The sequence below is a fragment of the Conger conger genome, chromosome 15, assembly GCF_963514075.1.
Source record: "Conger conger chromosome 15, fConCon1.1, whole genome shotgun sequence".
Classification (NCBI taxonomy): Eukaryota; Metazoa; Chordata; class Actinopteri; order Anguilliformes; family Congridae; genus Conger; species Conger conger.
In genome coordinates, this window is record NC_083774.1 from 3,610,716 (window position 1) to 3,627,671 (window position 16,956).

Sequence of the window (16,956 nt, forward strand, 5' to 3'; positions counted from 1 at the left end):
GCAAATTACGTTCATATTATAAAGGTGTTGAAATAAATGCACACAAGCGTTTTCTACAGTTTTTATTGGGAAAAATGTTTTTCATTGGCAAATAAAAATATACATAAGACTATAGTCTTATGTCCAAAATCTGAAAATGGTCAAAAAAATTCTTTTTTCTTTTTGTGTACTTAAATGGATTGCCAATTACGTTCAAATTACAACTGTGTTGAAATAATTGCACACAAGCGTTTTCTACAGTTTTTATTGGGAAAAATGTTTTTCATTGGCAAATAAAAAAATACATAAGACTATAGTCTTATGTCCAAAATCAGAAAATGGTCAAAAAATTGTTTTTTCTTTTTGTGGACTTAAATGGATTGCCAATTACGTTCAAATTACAACTGTGTTGACATTAATGAATATGAAGGCATTTTAATGTTTTTATGTGGAAAAATGTTTTTCCTTGGCAAATAAAAAAATATATAAGACTATAGTCTTATGTCCAAAATCTGAAAATGGTCAAAAAATTATTTTTTTCTTTTTGTGTACTTTAATGGATTGCCAATTACGTTCAAATTACAACTGTGTTGAAATAAATGCACACAAGCGTTTTCTACAGCTTTTATTGAGAAAAATGTTTTTCATTTGCAAATAAAAAAATACTTAAGACTATAGTCTTATTTCCAAAATCTGAAAATGGTCAAAAAAATTGTTTTTTCTTTTTGTGTACTTAAATGGATTGCCAATTACGTTCAAATTACAACTGTGTTGAAATAATTGCACACAAGCGTTTTCTACAATTTTTATTGGGAAAAATGTTTTTCATCGGCAAATAAAAAAATACATAAGACTATAGTCTTATGTCCAAAATCTGAAAATGGTCAAAAAAATTGTTTTTTCTTTTTGTGTACTTAAATGGATTGCCTTAGGTTCATATTATAAAGGTGTTGAAATAAATGCACACAAGCGTTTTCTACAGCTTTTATTGAGAAAAATGTTTTTCATTGGCAAATAAAAAAATACATAAGACTATAGTCTTATGTCCAAAATCTGAAAATGGTCAAAAAAAACTTTTTTCTTTTTGTGGACTTAAATGGATTGCCAATTACGTTCAAATAACAACTGTGTTGTAATAAATGAATATAAAAGCATTTTAATGTTTTTTTGTGGAAAAATGTTTTTCCTTGACAAATAAAAAAATACAAAAGACTATAGTCTTATGTCCAAAATCTGAAAATAGTCAAAAAAACTTTTTTCTTTTTGTGGACTTAAATGGATTGCCAATTACGTTCAAATTACAACTGTGTTGACATTAATGAATATAAAGGCATTTTAATGTTTTTATGTGGAAAAATGTTTTTCATTGGCAAATAAAAAAATACATAAGACTATAGTCTTATGTCCAAAATCTGAAAATGGTAAAAAAAAAAAATCTTTTCTTTGTGTACTTAAATGGATTGCCTTAGGTTCATATTATAAAGGTGTTGAAATAAATGCACACAAGCGTTTTCTACAGCTTTTATTGAGAAAAATGTTTTTCATTGGCAAATAAAAAAATACATAAGACTATAGTCTTATGTCCAAAATCTGAAAATGGTCAAAAAAACGTTTTTCTTTTTGTGGACTTAAATGGATTGCCAATTACGTTCAAATAACAACTGTGTTGACATTAATGAATATAAAGGCATTTTAATGTTTTCATGTGGAAAAATGTTTTTCATTGGCAAATACAAAAATACATAAGACTATAGTCTTATGTCCAAAATCTGAAAATGGTAAAAAAAAAAAATCTTTTCTTTGTGTACTTAAATGGATTGCCAATTACGTTCAAATTACAACTGTGTTGAAATAAATGCACACAAGCGTTTTCTACAGTTTTTATTGGGAAAAATGTTTTTCATTGGCAAATAAAAAATACATAAGACTATAGTCTTATGTCCAAAATCTGAAAATGGTCAAAAAAATTCTTTTTTCTTTTTGTGTACTTAAATGGATTGCAAATTACGTTCATATTATAAAGGTGTTGAAATAAATGCACACAAGCGTTTTCTACAGTTTTTATTGGGAAAAATGTTTTTCATTGGCAAATAAAAATATACATAAGACTATAGTCTTATGTCCAAAATCAGAAAATGGTCAAAAAAATTGTTTTTTCTTTTTGTGTACTTAAATGGATTGCCAATTACGTTCAAATTACAACTGTGTTGAAATAATTGCACACAAGCGTTTTCTACAGTTTTTATTTGGAAAAATGTTTTTCATTGGCAAATAAAAAAATACATAAGACTATAGTCTTATGTCCGAAATCAGAAAATGGTCAAAAAATTCTTTTTTTCTTTTTGTGGACTTAAATGGATTTCCAATTACGTTTAAATTACAACTGTGTTGACATTAATGAATATAAAGGCATTTTAATGTTTTTATGTGGAAAAATGTTTTTCATTGGTAAATAAAAAAATACATAAGACTATAGTCTTATGTCCGAAATCAGAAAACTGTAAAAAAAAAAAATTGTTTTTTCTTTTTGTGCACTTAAATGGATTGCCAATTAGGTTCGTATTACAATGGTGTTGATATAAATGCACACAAGCGTTTTCTACATTTTTTTATTGGGAAAAATGTTTTTCATTGGCAAATAAAAAAATGCATTAGACTATAGTCTTATGTCCAAAATCTGAAAATGGTCAAATAAATTTTTTTTTCTTTTTGAGTACTTAAATGGATTGCAAACTACGTTCAAATAACAACTGTGTTTAAATAAATGCACACAAGCGTTTTCTACAGTTTTTATTGGGAAAAATGTTTTTCATTGGCAAATAAAAAAATACATAAGACTATAGTCTTATGTCCGAAATCAGAAAATGGTAAAAAAAAAAAAAAAATCTTTTTGTGGACTTAAATGGATTGCCAATTACGTTCAAATTACAACTGTGTTGATATAAATGCACACAAGCGTTTTCTACATTTTTTATTGGGAAAAATGATTTTCATTGGCAAATAAAAAAATACATAAGACCACAGTCTTATGTCCAAAATCAGAAAATGGTCAAAAAATTCTTTTTTTCTTTTTGAGGACTGAAATGGATTGCCAATTAGGTTCATACTGTAAGGGTGTTGAAATAAATGCACACAAGCGTTTTGTACAGCTTTTATTGGGAAAAATGTTTTTCATTGGCAAATAAAAAAATACATAAGTCTCTAGTCTTATGTCCAAAATCTGAAAAATGGGCAAATAATTATTTTTGTGTACTTACATTGCTACGCAATTACTTTTAAATTACAACTGTGTTGAAATTAATAAATATAAAGGCATTTTAATTATTTTATGTGGAAAAATGGTTTTCATTGGCAATTAAAAAAATACATGAACTATAGTCTTATGTCTGAAATCAGAAAATGGTCAAAAAAAATTTTTTTCTTTTTGTGTACTTACATGGATTGCCAATTAGGTTCATATTACAAGGGTTTTGAAATAAATGCACACAAGCGTTTTCTAAAGCTTTTATTGGGGAAAATGTTGTTCAGTGGCAAATGAAAAAATCCATAAGACTATAATCTTATGTCCAAAATCTGAAAATGGTCAAAAAATTCTTTTTTTCTTTTTGTGTACTTTAATGGATTGCCAATTACGTTCAAATTACAACTGTGTTGAAATTAATGAATATAAAAGCATGTCGCCCTGGTTATGGGTATGCACTTTGTTGTACGTCGCTCTGGATAAGAGCGTCTGCCAAATGCCAGTAATGTAATGTAAACTCAGAGGCCCTTCCCTCAGCTTTCATTACATTACATTACATTTCATCACATTACATTAATGGCATTTGGCGACGTACAACAAAGTGCAAAGTGCATACCCCTACCAGGGATAAGTGCGCTGAAAGACCCTAGAGGGAAGTACAATTTCAGCTGCTACCTGCGAAGACAACGAAGATAAGGACTTTTTTTTTTTAATCGTACTACCGCAAAACACAATTGCATGAACAACGTATGAACCGCTTACCCAGCCAAACAATGCTTACCAAGCCAAATGAAACAGCACTGACATGTCGGAGGCGAGACAAGCTGACCTAATCCGCAGGACAGAGGCCGAGGTCTGTGGCGATCACAGGTTGTGTCTCGAGGGGAAATCACCAGACTCGGCGGGGTCATCCACAAGGACATGTTCCAGTCATATCACTGATGGGACATAGCTGTGTGTGTGTGTGTGTGTGTGTGTGTGAGTGAGTGTGTGGAACTGCCAGGGCCCTGCCCTTACTTTCTCGACCCTTCACTCCCGTATTTTGTGTGTTTTCACACACTGAGCACCGAGGAGAGCGCTTGGAAAGTACTCTCATGACCAGCTTACACACCACATCCAATCGCAAAAACAAACATCCAATTTTAGAAGTGCGGAATACAGACGTCCCACCTCTCCCGGAAGGTCTGGCAGTCTCCCAGAATTCAGCACCCGCTCCCCGATAGAAATTGGGAAATTAATTGCATTGCATTTAAACACCTTTCATAGATATCAGAGTGCACAATAGATTCATCCACAGACTCTCCCCGCCCCCCATTGTTGGCTGGTCAATTGGGGCAAAAGGGTATTTTTCCGTTAGATAGTATCTGGGTTTGCATACAAATGTGTGTGTATAGAGCAGATATGTCCATTCAGTATTTTTTATTAAAAACTGATATTGGGAATCTCATCTTATAGGTACATAATAATCAAACGTGAACAGAACAAATGATAGCAAAAGCAGTTCTAGTGCATAAAATATTGAAGAGGATATAAACCATGGAGAAAAGACAATGGGTAAGTGCGGGAAAAATAAACCAAATATGTATTAGTATATAAATAATTATTACAATAATAAAAAAATAATAATAATAAGTACAAAAATAAAAATGATCAGCACACAGTCACATTGGATGGGCCCTGAAATCAGGGACAAAACCCTCAGTCTGTCTAACATTCTGAGGTTGGAGAGTTTAAGTGGTCTAGCTCGAGAGTATTTTGTTCTCAGTGTACACAGTATTATCATTATTTCTTCGAGCCCTCAACCACATGTTGACTTATCTTTGGGGTTTTCCTGTCCACATCTCAATCCAAATTTGGAGGCATCCTATGAAATTTCCTCTTCCAATTTCTGACCCTCCACCAAATACTTATGGAACCGCAATCAACTATGCACAGTACCCAATCTGGCAGCCATTTTATGAATTTCACAATGCACTAACCACAAACCAAAAAACAGTTGGGGAATGACCTGGGGTGAAATCTCCCGAGATGGATTCTACAATGAGACCTACATCCACTCTGGGAATCCCTTTTTGAAAGTGGCATCATCAACTCTGAACGGCTGAAATTACATTCCATGAAATTACATACACCATATAACATGGTGTTGTTTATGAAATGGTGACCACATTTAGAGACCATAGTTAAAAATAAATACTTATGAAACAGTCAATACTATCAATAATTGTCATTACGTTAGCTTACATAACATAATGACAAACATAATGAGACAAACATGATGGCAATTACTCAGGACAGGACAGGACAGTCTATGCAGTAGTATGATAGAACATTAAGAATGCATTACAAATGCACATGTGGTCACCAGTAAAAGGCGTAGGAACGTAAAACAATGACATATTTGACCCAGGTCTGCCAGGCAGGTCATACCCATGTGAATAGACATTAGAGGAACTATATTGTCTCTGTAATTAGCAACCACCAGTGCCCCCATATTTCTGTTCTACCTACCTTCTCTATTAGTGTATAGTCAGGCATCCCAGTGAGCAAAGGTTGGAATCTAAATGGTAAATGGTTGGCATTTATATAGCGCCTTTATCCAAAGCGCTGTTCAATTGATGCTCTCATTCTCATTCACCCATTCATACAAAACACTCATACACCAACATCGACTAGCTGGGGTTAGGGGTCTTGCACAGGGACACTTTGACACACCCAGGGTGGGATCGAACCGGCAACCCTCCGACTGCCAGACGACTGCTCTTACTGCCTAATCCAGTGACATCTAGGGGGGTGGAAACCAAAGCTGAGAAACATTTACTCAGATATAGCCTAGAAAACTTCCACTTTTGAACCAAATGTACCCATTCTCACATGAACACTCAGATGCCTTCACACTGAAAAAATTTTCACTGGGACATTCCATCCGATGGTGTTCCTGGCAATACACGCATAACAAAAACATCAGTAATTTCTGTAGACATCTTACTAGACCGTTAGAGAAGATGAAAGGATTACGCTTGGATGGTCTTTATTTAAAATAACTGTCGTCACAATCAATTTAATAGATTTAAAAGAAATACTGATACTTTCCTGTACAGTGTCTATAATATCAACCACAGTAATACAGTATCAACTCAGGACACAGCTTAAGATCCAAGTTCATAGCTTTGAGAAGTGAACAGAATAACACATTTCTCAGAAATGGAGTTGACAGAAGTGCCACTCTTATAAATGCATTTGGCTTTATTTATAACCTTAAATCAACGATCATTGATCAAATATTCAGCCATTGAATTCTAAAGTATGACTACTTGTCATTTACAAGATTAAAAGTTTAAGGTTTGACAGTATTTTGGTTACCTTACAACCTCAGAAATGTAAATCCAGAGTTATAGAAATTAAATTATGAATCCAAACCTATCCAATAACTATAATAATTGGGCCTCATTTTCAAAATCTTCTGAGCTTTCAAAATGTTTATTCAGCCTTATGGAAAAAGTCATATAGAAACAGTATCAATAATAAATATAATGAATAAACATCAGAAAAAGTTGTAATTGATTGGTCTGCGCATATTCACAGTAGGGACAGTAAAAGGGCTATATCTTTGGAGTTGTATCGACATCAGTGATAGGCCCCATTGTCCTCCACTACCACAAGCCCACCAGCCCAAGGTAAGTGCTGTGAAATAAATTGGCAAGTCACATTATAATGGAAATGTCACAGTAAGACACTTGAACATTGTCATAACGATCACTGGAGCTGTGTCCGCCTGGTCCTTGAAATCCCATTCCATGTAGCAACGTCCTTGCAAACACAAGCAGCATAAAACTGAACGAGGCCCTGCAGAAAGAAACAGTTCAAGCAAGGTTTTGAAACAGCTGGTAGCTGGTTAACCAGTGAGACCAGCTCCATACGCAACATGGTTTGACCCACTCAAGCTGTGTTTTGAAACAGCTGGTAGCTGGTTGACCAGTTCAGACCAGCTCCATGCTCAACATGGTTTGACCCGCTGGTAGCTGGTCATTTCAGGCTGGTCACAGCCGGATTTTTACACCAGGGAACGGGACTGGAAGGAGCAGAAGGCCGAGGTGGCGGCCTTGGTCCAGGGCGAAGCTCGGTCACCTCTGAAACAGAAGCAGCAGCCCCTTCCTGAAGCTCGGTCACCTCTGAAACAGAAGCAGCAGCCCCTTCCTGAAGCTCGGTCACCTCTGAAACAGAAGCAGCAGCCCCTTCCTGAAGCTCGTTCACCTCTGAAACAGAAGCAGCAGCCCCTTCCTGAAGCTCGGTCACCTCTGAAACAGAAGCAGCACCCCCTTCCTGAAGCGCTGGTCGCGCACGCTGTAGATGACCACGTTGCAGCAGCTGCTGGCCGTCAGGATCCAGAAGGCGAAGAAGGAGAAGGTGCACCAGGTGTGGCCCACCACGCTGCCCAGCACGAACACGGCGATGGGCGAGAACGACGCGGTGAAGGCGAACGTCAGGATCCCGATGGTCTTGGCCGCCTTGATGTCGGAGAAGGAGGGCCTGTGCATCCACCCTCCTCCTCCTCCTCCTCCTCCTCCTCCGCCCGCGTCTCCGCCAAAGCCGCTGCCCTGCGACAGCTGCTTGCGTTTGCGCGTGTGGCGGCGGATGGAGGAGAAGGACAGGACGTTGACGGCCAGCGTGCCGCCCAGCAGCGTGAAGTCGAAGGCGGGGAAGAGGAGCAGGAGGGCCCCGTCCCCGTCCGGCGGGGACACGTAGTTGCACATGCGGCTGCAGCCGTTGTACTCCAGGGCGAAGGCGTCGCTCGGCACCAGGGGCGCCAGCGCCAGCAGGAAGCTGCCCGCCCAGGACAGGACGATGAGAAGCAGCACGCGCCGGCGCGTCACCACCGAGTCCTTGTGCAGCGGCCGCAGGATGGCCACGCTGCGCTCCACCGTCATCAGGAAGATGGTGCTGATGGAGACGAAGGTGCAGCCGGCGAACAAGGGGCCGATCAGCTGGCAGGGCTGCCAGGGGCCCCGGAGCCCGCCCGGCGAGGACAGGGGCCCGCCCTGGTACCAGGCGGGCGGCGCGCTGCTGAGCATCAGCGAGACTTCGGTGTAGACGGAGAACGGTACCACGAGCACGCCCACCATCATGTCCGCCAGCGCCAGAGACACTGCGGCACACAGAACCGGGGGTTTTACACATTTACATTTTAGTCATTTTAGCAGACGCTTTAAATCCAGAGCGACTTACAAGTGCATAGGTTCTTCCACAAGTCAAAGCATCACCTCCGTAACTAGGAAAATACATAGGAAGTGCTGTTTTAAACATATAGTCATCTTTTTTTTTTTGGGGGGGGGGTTAGACAAGAGGGATAGGGATATCAGAAAGGGGGGCGGGGGAAATCAGGAGGGAGGACTAAGGTAGAGTTTGAAAAGGTGTGTTTTTAGTCTGCGTTGAAATAGGGGGAGGGATTCTGCTGTCCTGACAGTGGTGGGCAAGTCATTCCACCACTGAGGAACCAGAACAGAAAACAGGCGTGAACGTGCAGCTCGACCGCCAGGTGCTCTTAGTGAGGGAACCATAAGGCGACCAGAGCTGGCAGACCGGAGTGGTCTAGCTGGGGAGTAGGGAGTGATCAAGGATTGTATGTAAGGTGGGGCAGTCCCCTTAGCAGCCTGAAATGCGGCAGAATGACTGCGCTGATTAAAGGGCCATCCACACCGAGAGCGATAACTATAGCGATAGCTACTGTATACGTGCGCAGTATATGTCGTTTAAAAAATAATAATTCTGACTGAACTGGATGGTGGAGTTCTTTTTCAACGACAGTGACGGAATTGATATTGTTGGGATCATTTTTCAGAGCGATATACAAAATAAAACACTGACAGCCAAATCCATCCTAATTTACAGAACCTCACATAAAAAATGACAGATAACCTAGCCTACTTATGGAACATTGTCATTCATCAGTGTGGGTGCTCACACCACTATCGCTATAGACAGTTATGGTTATAGTCACTCATAGCTCTTGGTGTGGACAGGGCTTCCAAACCAGAACAACTCTTTACACTTCGGTCCATGTTCCATATTTGGGAGTTCCATCTAACACAGTAATTCTGCCCTGGACAATCTGTAATATTCAGAATCCATTGCAATGTTTTCTGATAACTCCAGCCTAACTATTACATTGCATTACATTATTGCCATTTGGCAGACGTTCTTATCCAGAGCGATGTACAGTTGATTAGACTGAGCAGGAGACAATCCTCCCCTGGAGCAATGCAGGGTTAAGGGCCTTGCTCAAGGGCCCAACGGCTGTGCGGATCTTATTGTGGCGACACCAGGATTAGAACCACCGACCTTGTGTGTCCCAGTCATTTACCTTAACCACTACGCAGCCCCAATTATACTTATGAATAGCCATTTCTTCCAGAATAACTGCTTTTCAATCATGTTTAGTAACATTATTGAGCTTTTTCAACCAGGCTCATCTTTGTCCAAGGATATCTTAAGGCTTTTCAATTTCAGCTTAATACATGCACATTGGAGGCAGTGCTGGTGGATAGCTCTGTGTCATTTCACACTAAATAAGTCTGATAATAAGGCTGATTTGAAGGTTCAAGGATGATTACTGCTCCACTGAAACTAGACATATTTTCAAGATTAAAATGCTGCATATAATACCAACACATAGAAGGAAATACGTTTCAAATAAAAACAGGTGGGATTTAATCTTCTTACATAATGCAAACATCTCATCTCATAGTCCCCAGTATCAAATTCTATAACTTATGTAATGGAACGGTACATGTTTTTTCAACATTCAACCATATCCAATGTATTTTGGAAATGCAATACTTAAGCAAGGTATTATCGCACCTGGGCATTACATAATATCACATAATTATACTCTTCATGCTACATTTATGAATATCTCAATTATTCCAATTTCTAGGAGTCAAAAATATAAGCCATTCGACAAATACACTAGATGTCCTTGGAACTTGACAATTATATGTATAGCCTCCTGAGGCCCTGTGTCCTTAAACGAGGACATTACATTTGGCTTTCCTTGAGCTCTATACAGTATTTCGCTTAACATAATGGACATCAATTAAAATGAAATAAAACATATACTGAAAATATTTTCACTGTAACATGTTTGTGTCACCTAATGCACTTGTGTTTTTTAAGAAAATGCCTTAAGCTCAGTTTCCCCTGGGTGACAGGAGGTCAGGCTAAGAAGAGGCTTGTGAATACCTTTGAGGTATCCCTGCGGAGTACGGAAGTGCCGCGTCAGCCTGAAGACGGTGAGCGTGACCGTGTTCCCGGCGATGATGGCGAAGGAGAGGCTAACCATGAACACGACGGCCAGGGTGTGGCTCAGGAGGCCACAGCAGCAGGAGGAGCACAGCGGGGCCAGGGACTGTCCACTCAACGGGGCCACTGAAGCCCCGTCCAACGGGACCACTGACGCCCCTTCCCGAGGGCCCGAAAAAGCTGCGGCCGTCATGTTGAGGTCGCCCGCGACCCCCCCGCGTTCCTCTGCCCCCCATGGCCTGCTCAGGTTCCCCGGGACCCCAGACATGCTGGAGACCCCTGGCCGAGCAGGGGGGTGGTCTAAAGGCCCTATGACCAGTCTGGTGAGCAGGGTTTCTCCTGTGGGGACAGAGGGACAGACAAATAATTTTATAATACATATTTTTGTATTTGTAGAGCATCTTTCCAGCAATGAAAACAAGGTACTGAAACAAAGAAAATTTTAATGACAGATTGCAAAACGCAGTAAAAGCAAAGCGTAAGAATATTGATTATGTTTGGCTAAAAGTACAAAAAATACAAGTACAAAGGGAAGGCGAGCCTGTACAAATGGGTTTTAAGATTTGATTTAAAAGCAGAAACTGATTTAACGTGTAATATATGACAGCGAAGGCGCAGTCAAAGACCTTCCTCAGTTAAGTCAGTCCTGATGTATGATTTCGTATTCATATCTAGGGGCTGGTATTCGTGAGAGCAACACTGTTGTTCTCCACTCCGGTCACTGTTGCTCTCCGCTCCTGTTCGTCGCTCTGGGCAAGACCGTTCGCCAAACGACTTGAATAAAAACCTGTCAATATTGATGAAGATCCAATATTGGCTGAGCCGGTATGTATGAGTTTCTGTGGATCATATCTACCGAGAGGCTCAATAAACAAGGATTAGCTGTTAGAACGTCGATTCAGTTCAAATGTTATAACGGCCAATATTTGTCCGGTACTGGCAACTGACTGGAAAATTAATAACAGAGTTGATAATAGAGTTTAATAGATAATAGAGATAGAGATAATAGAGTTAGATCAGGGTTCCGCGTATTTGAAGTCAACTTGCGTATCACGGCGAGGTCAACACTTTTTCACAGGAACTACATGGGACGGTTCATGTCGTGCACGTCCATGAAGTTCTGAGGCAGCTCTCGTTAGCTGCTTTTCAGTCTCTGACATTCAGTCTGGCAGGTAATTCTCTTGGCTGGAACACGATAGGAACAGTGATGAAAGGTGGCGAAAGAACTGAACAGAAGCCTATTCTGCGTTCTTTTACAGGAAAAACCCAAAGGAACTCCTCGTACCACAGCGAAGTGTCCTCATCATCGCAGGTGCAAACTACAAATACGGTGTGGAAGAACCACAATGAAATACCATTGCATTTTTCTTTTGTATTTTAACTTTACTAAACTCTAAAATAGGGAGGTTGACGCACTGGGTTTATGCTGAAATAAATGTACACATACATATCACATCATACTTAACATTCTTTCACAAAGAAGAGGTTTATATAATGTGAAATAGATTTGCAGCTAAAATAATAAAACCAAAAGGACAATTTTCATTACTTTCAATACTTCATTTTTATGATATTTGTTTTTCAGTCATTTTCTTCCCCAGGCATATACACCAACTCTTGCAACAAACTTCAGATGTCAAGAAAGATATATTTTTTTCTATTAGATTTCATGATCTTTCTGAATTACTTGCAACTTGTGAAGGAAATTGGACAAATGGATCATATGACAAGCAAACCATAAACATGCGTGCCTATAGTCAAACATAGACAAGCACATTTCCAAGATTTTACTGTTGTTTTCTTTGAACCTTCAGACACAACATACAGGAACATAATAAAGTAATACAAAATGAAAATGATAGATAGATATGATTGTTGGATTGTTTTCTCCACAAAATTATTTTCTATTGCGCCATGCAATATTGAGGTACTTCCGCTTCGTCTTAATACCAGATGAAATGTTTGTATTATATAGCGATGGAGACGCTGAATATATTAAACAAATCTCAAACATCTTATCTTGTTGTATTAAAAAAGATGTAGCATAAGGGCTTCTTATCAATGCAAATGCGCACATAACTTCCCAAGAAGCAGTAATTCATTTTGTCTCCAGTAGAGGGCATGAGCCCCTTCAGGAACAACACTATATTCCACAGTACATATACAGTACACTACAAGGGACATTCCATACAAATAAACAAATGATCCATCCATCCATCCATCCATTATCTGAACCCGCTTATCCTGATCAGGGTCGCAGGGGGGCTGGAGCCTATCCCAGCATACATTGGGCGAAAGGCAGGAATACACCCTGGACAGGTCGCCAGTCTATCTCAGGGCACACACACCATTCACTCACACACTCATACCTATGGGCAATTTAGACTCTCCAATCAGCCTAACGTGCATGTCTTTGGACTGTGGGAGGAAACCGGAGTACCCGGAGGAAACCCACGCAGACACGGGGAGAACATGCAAACTCCGCACAGAGAGGCCCCGGCCGACGGGGATTCGAACCCAGGACCTCCTTGCTGTGAGGCGGCAGTGCTACCCACTGCACCATCCGTGCCGCCTAAACAAATTATACCGTATTATGTAAAAATCAATCAATTCTTCATAACCATCCGAATACAACTAAAAGTACATATTCCAAAATATTTCTAAAATTGTAATCATTTTTTGAATTGTAATACTGCATTTCCACAGAGAAGTTTTTTTCCCATCCACTCCCTGTAAAACGATTTCACGTCATCGTGTAGCAGTGGGTGTGTCCAATCAGCCCCCTTGAGAAATGCCCTCGAAAGATCGGGCTTCTCGTGTATCTACGTCATATCACAGATGCTAGTGCCGCTCCAACTTCTGTTCCAGCCCGTCTTTAAACTTCAGTCTTTCTGCCGAGTCCTGGGGGAATAGCATGTTGCTGGCGGTGCATGGCTGCTCTGACTGTCAGCATTGGTTTCCCACACAGGGGAACGGTGAGAACAGTGGCCACTGCTAAGCAGGGACGCTGCCAGCAACCCAGGGCTGCGTGAGAAACATATGACACTGGGACAAATGGACAATATCCCCGTCTATCAACCCAGACATGTTTGAGCTCAGACCAGCCAGGGACTCCCTGGATAGGGAAGCCTGTTGATTACATTGATCCATAAACAGAGACTGGCGGGCAGGTGCTCCTTTAAGGGACGTCCGCACTGAATTTCCCGGGATGAGGAATTGGGTCGGGAAGGAAGGATACCCGGGGATACCCGGGGCTACGTCAGGGAGCTGCAGCTGAGATCGGGCACCTGTCACGGGGGTAATGAATGGGCCAGAACCCAGTCCCCAGGAGCCCCTGGTAGCCTTTCTATTGGGCCAGGATGTACTGTAGGAAGCTGCTCCGTTTCCCAGTCGCAACACAGGGGCAGCCAAACTTCATTCCACAGTGGCCACTTCTTGGAAGTGCAAATATAGCTTTTTTTTTTTTTTTTTTTTTTTTTTTTTTTTTAAATCAGATTGTTTTCTCTCTCTGTTTTGATCATTTTTTTTCAGTTTTTCATTCTAGGCTGCCCTCTTCCTGCCTCTCTGATTCATTCCAACGTGTTGCATCTATCCATCTCTAAACCCCTCAAAATGTTAACCCTTACTATGCAATATGTGATTTTGCTAATGCATGTTGTATGTGTACTGCTTCATAATTCTCGACTGAAATAGGCTGGCACTAATGATCTTGCCCTCATTCCCATGTTGTCTGAGTCATGAGTCCACTCTGATTAAATGTACCAGAAAGAGCAATTTCATGTAATTATGATATTAATTGAAAGGAATAATAATCCACATATCCACAATAAGTCTTATTAACTTGCAGGAAAAAGTGTTGCAAACTGGGCTAACCCTAAAACTTATAAGTAATAATGATTAATTGGGTTTACCCTATGACTCTTTTTCACCATTTAAATTTAAATTCAATCTCTGCTCTTGGTTATTTAAATACAAACCTGGGCTAATTGTTCAACATAAAAACAAAACAAATAGAAACATGATCATTAGAATGACTGCAAGTACAACTTTGAAAACCCTTAAGAAACATTGATTACGTAAACATAATATGCTATATGTGAACAGATGCCAATAGAATCATCCAAAAATGTTTGAATGAGCAAAATGGATGTATGAAAATTGTTTAGATAAATTCTGTTCATGTGTTCCTTTTATACATTTTCAGCCTTTTGAAAAACAATACATTTTCTTAGGGGCACCCTAACCAACACCACTGACATAGTTTAAAATATTAAATATGATTACTTCATGAACCTAGATGGTTAAATTAAAAGACACTCCCCACCTCCCACAACATTGCTATTGCCCATGTTGCACAGATACAGTTCATACTACAAAGAGCTAATCTATCTATCTATCTATCTATCTATCTATCTATCTATCTATCTATCTATCTATCTATCTACATACACAAAAAGTGAATAGAATGCAGAATGCAAAATGATAGTTTGTTTTTGTTGTTCTATTTATTCACTGCTTACAGTTATAACATGATTTCAAAATTATTTTTCGACAGCACTTTATCCTGACATTCCTGCCACCAATTGTGAAAATACAGACAGATGGCTCTCACCGAGATGCTATTGAAGAAGGGAGAAGTCCATCTTCAGTCCTGGTGATGTTATGGAGGCATGAGCTTGTCCTGTGGACATCAGTGTCCCTCAGTGAGCACCACCAAACGTCCAAATCCACTGGAAACAGAGTCTAATCCTTCAATGCATTACAGTCAAAACCTCAGTGGAAAAACCGCAATAACCAGGGAGAGGGTCAGCATCCCCACTCCAGTAGGGCGTTTAGCTTCTGTAAAGCTCGTCAGGCTCCTACTGGCCTCTTACACATACACACTCTCTTTTTCTCTCACCCTTTTTCTTCCTCTCTCTCTCTCATTCTCTCTCTCCCTCTCCCTCTCTTTCTTCCTCTCTCTCTCTATTCCCCTGAAGCTGCAGCCTCTCCTTTTCTCCCTCCCTCCCTCTCTCTCTTACTCTACCTTTCTCTCTCCCATCTTTGTCACACTTGCAATAGTTCCCTCAGACTCCAAGAGTCCCCAACGCCCCCCCATCATCTCTTCTTAACACTTTCAATTCCTTTCACTTTTCACAGGCATGTGATCCAATCCATTCTCACCTCTCTCTCTCCCTCTCCCCCTCCCCCTCCCCCTCCCCCTCCCCCTTCCCCTCACTCCATCTCCCTCTCTCTCTTTCTCTTTCTCACTCCATCTCCCTCTCTCTCTTTCTCTCTGTCCCTCTCCCTCTCTCCCCTCCCTCTCTCTTTCCCTCTCTCTCCCTCCCTCTCTACTCTCTACTCTCCAGTCAGTCCTCACTTGTAATCCCTTGTCCAGTCCCATCTGAAGCCTCTCTTTTACCTCCTTCTCATGCTTTACATTTTTCCCTGTGTCACTCTTTCTCTCCTCTCTTTCTCACCCATCGCCCTCTCTAGCTGAACTGGCAGAGCTCAGACCTCAGTGCCGTGGTGCGTACGCGGCTTGTGTACAGACGTGCCAGGGCTCCCAGCGGACGCATTACTTCCACACAGCGGACGGGGGGGCCGCCACTTCACGCTCTCGCGGTCTGATTGGCCGTGCATCGCGAAAGCTCTTCGGTTCGCACGTTCCGTAAATACAGCGCGTTACATCTCATGTTCCTCCAGCGAGGGAAACTGAGTTTCTATTTTCTTTATTCTGCCAATGACCAAGCATGTGCATGCAAGGCACGCACAAGGCACGCACGCAAACGCACACAAACATACTAGTAAGAAAAAAGAAAAAGAAAAAAGAAAATAAATTCAATAAAAACTCGCATTTACGATTACATTACTGGCATTTGGCAGACGGTCTTATCCAGAGCGACGTACAGTCGATTAGACTAAGCAGGAGACAATCCTCCCCTGGAGCAATGCAGGGTTATGGGCCTTGCTCAAGGACCCAACAGCTGTGCGGATCTTATTGTGGCTACACCGGGATTAGAACCACTGACCTTGCGTGTCCCAGTCATTTACCTTAACCACTACGCTACAGGCCACCCAAAAGCTCAAAGATGACTATTGTTGTTTGTTACTGCACTTGTTCAGGAACTTATGCACTTGTAAATTGCTTTGGATTAAAAGCGTCTGTTGAATGACTAAAATGTTAAGTGGGGGATGACATTGGCTCAGGCAGTAAAGCAGTTCGATCCCGCCCTGGGTGTGCCAAAGTATGCCGGAGCAACACACCAAACTCCCAAATGCTCCTGATGAGCTGGTTGGTGTCTTGCATGGCAACCAATCGTATTGGTGTATGAGTGTGAGTATGAATGGGTGAATGAGAAGCATCAATTGTACATCACTTTGAATAAAGGCGCTCTATAAATGGCAACCGTTTACTGTGTAAATGTAGCACACATTTAAACAGCGTGAGCGCGCAC

The 16,956-nt window shown here is 40.6% G+C and overlaps 1 protein-coding gene across 1 annotated transcript; it reads right to left on the reverse strand.

Annotated features, from left to right (window-relative positions):
• Positions 1-7,512: 7,512 nt before the first annotated feature.
• LOC133111866 (beta-2 adrenergic receptor-like) lies at positions 7,513-16,141 on the reverse strand. Its single transcript, XM_061222495.1, has 3 exons — positions 16,036-16,141; positions 10,460-10,858; positions 7,513-8,366 (listed from the first exon to the last, which is right to left on the reverse strand). Exons 1-3 carry the CDS (start codon positions 16,139-16,141, stop codon positions 7,513-7,515), a joined length of 1,359 nt encoding a protein of 452 aa, XP_061078479.1.
• Positions 16,142-16,956: the final 815 nt, after the last annotated feature.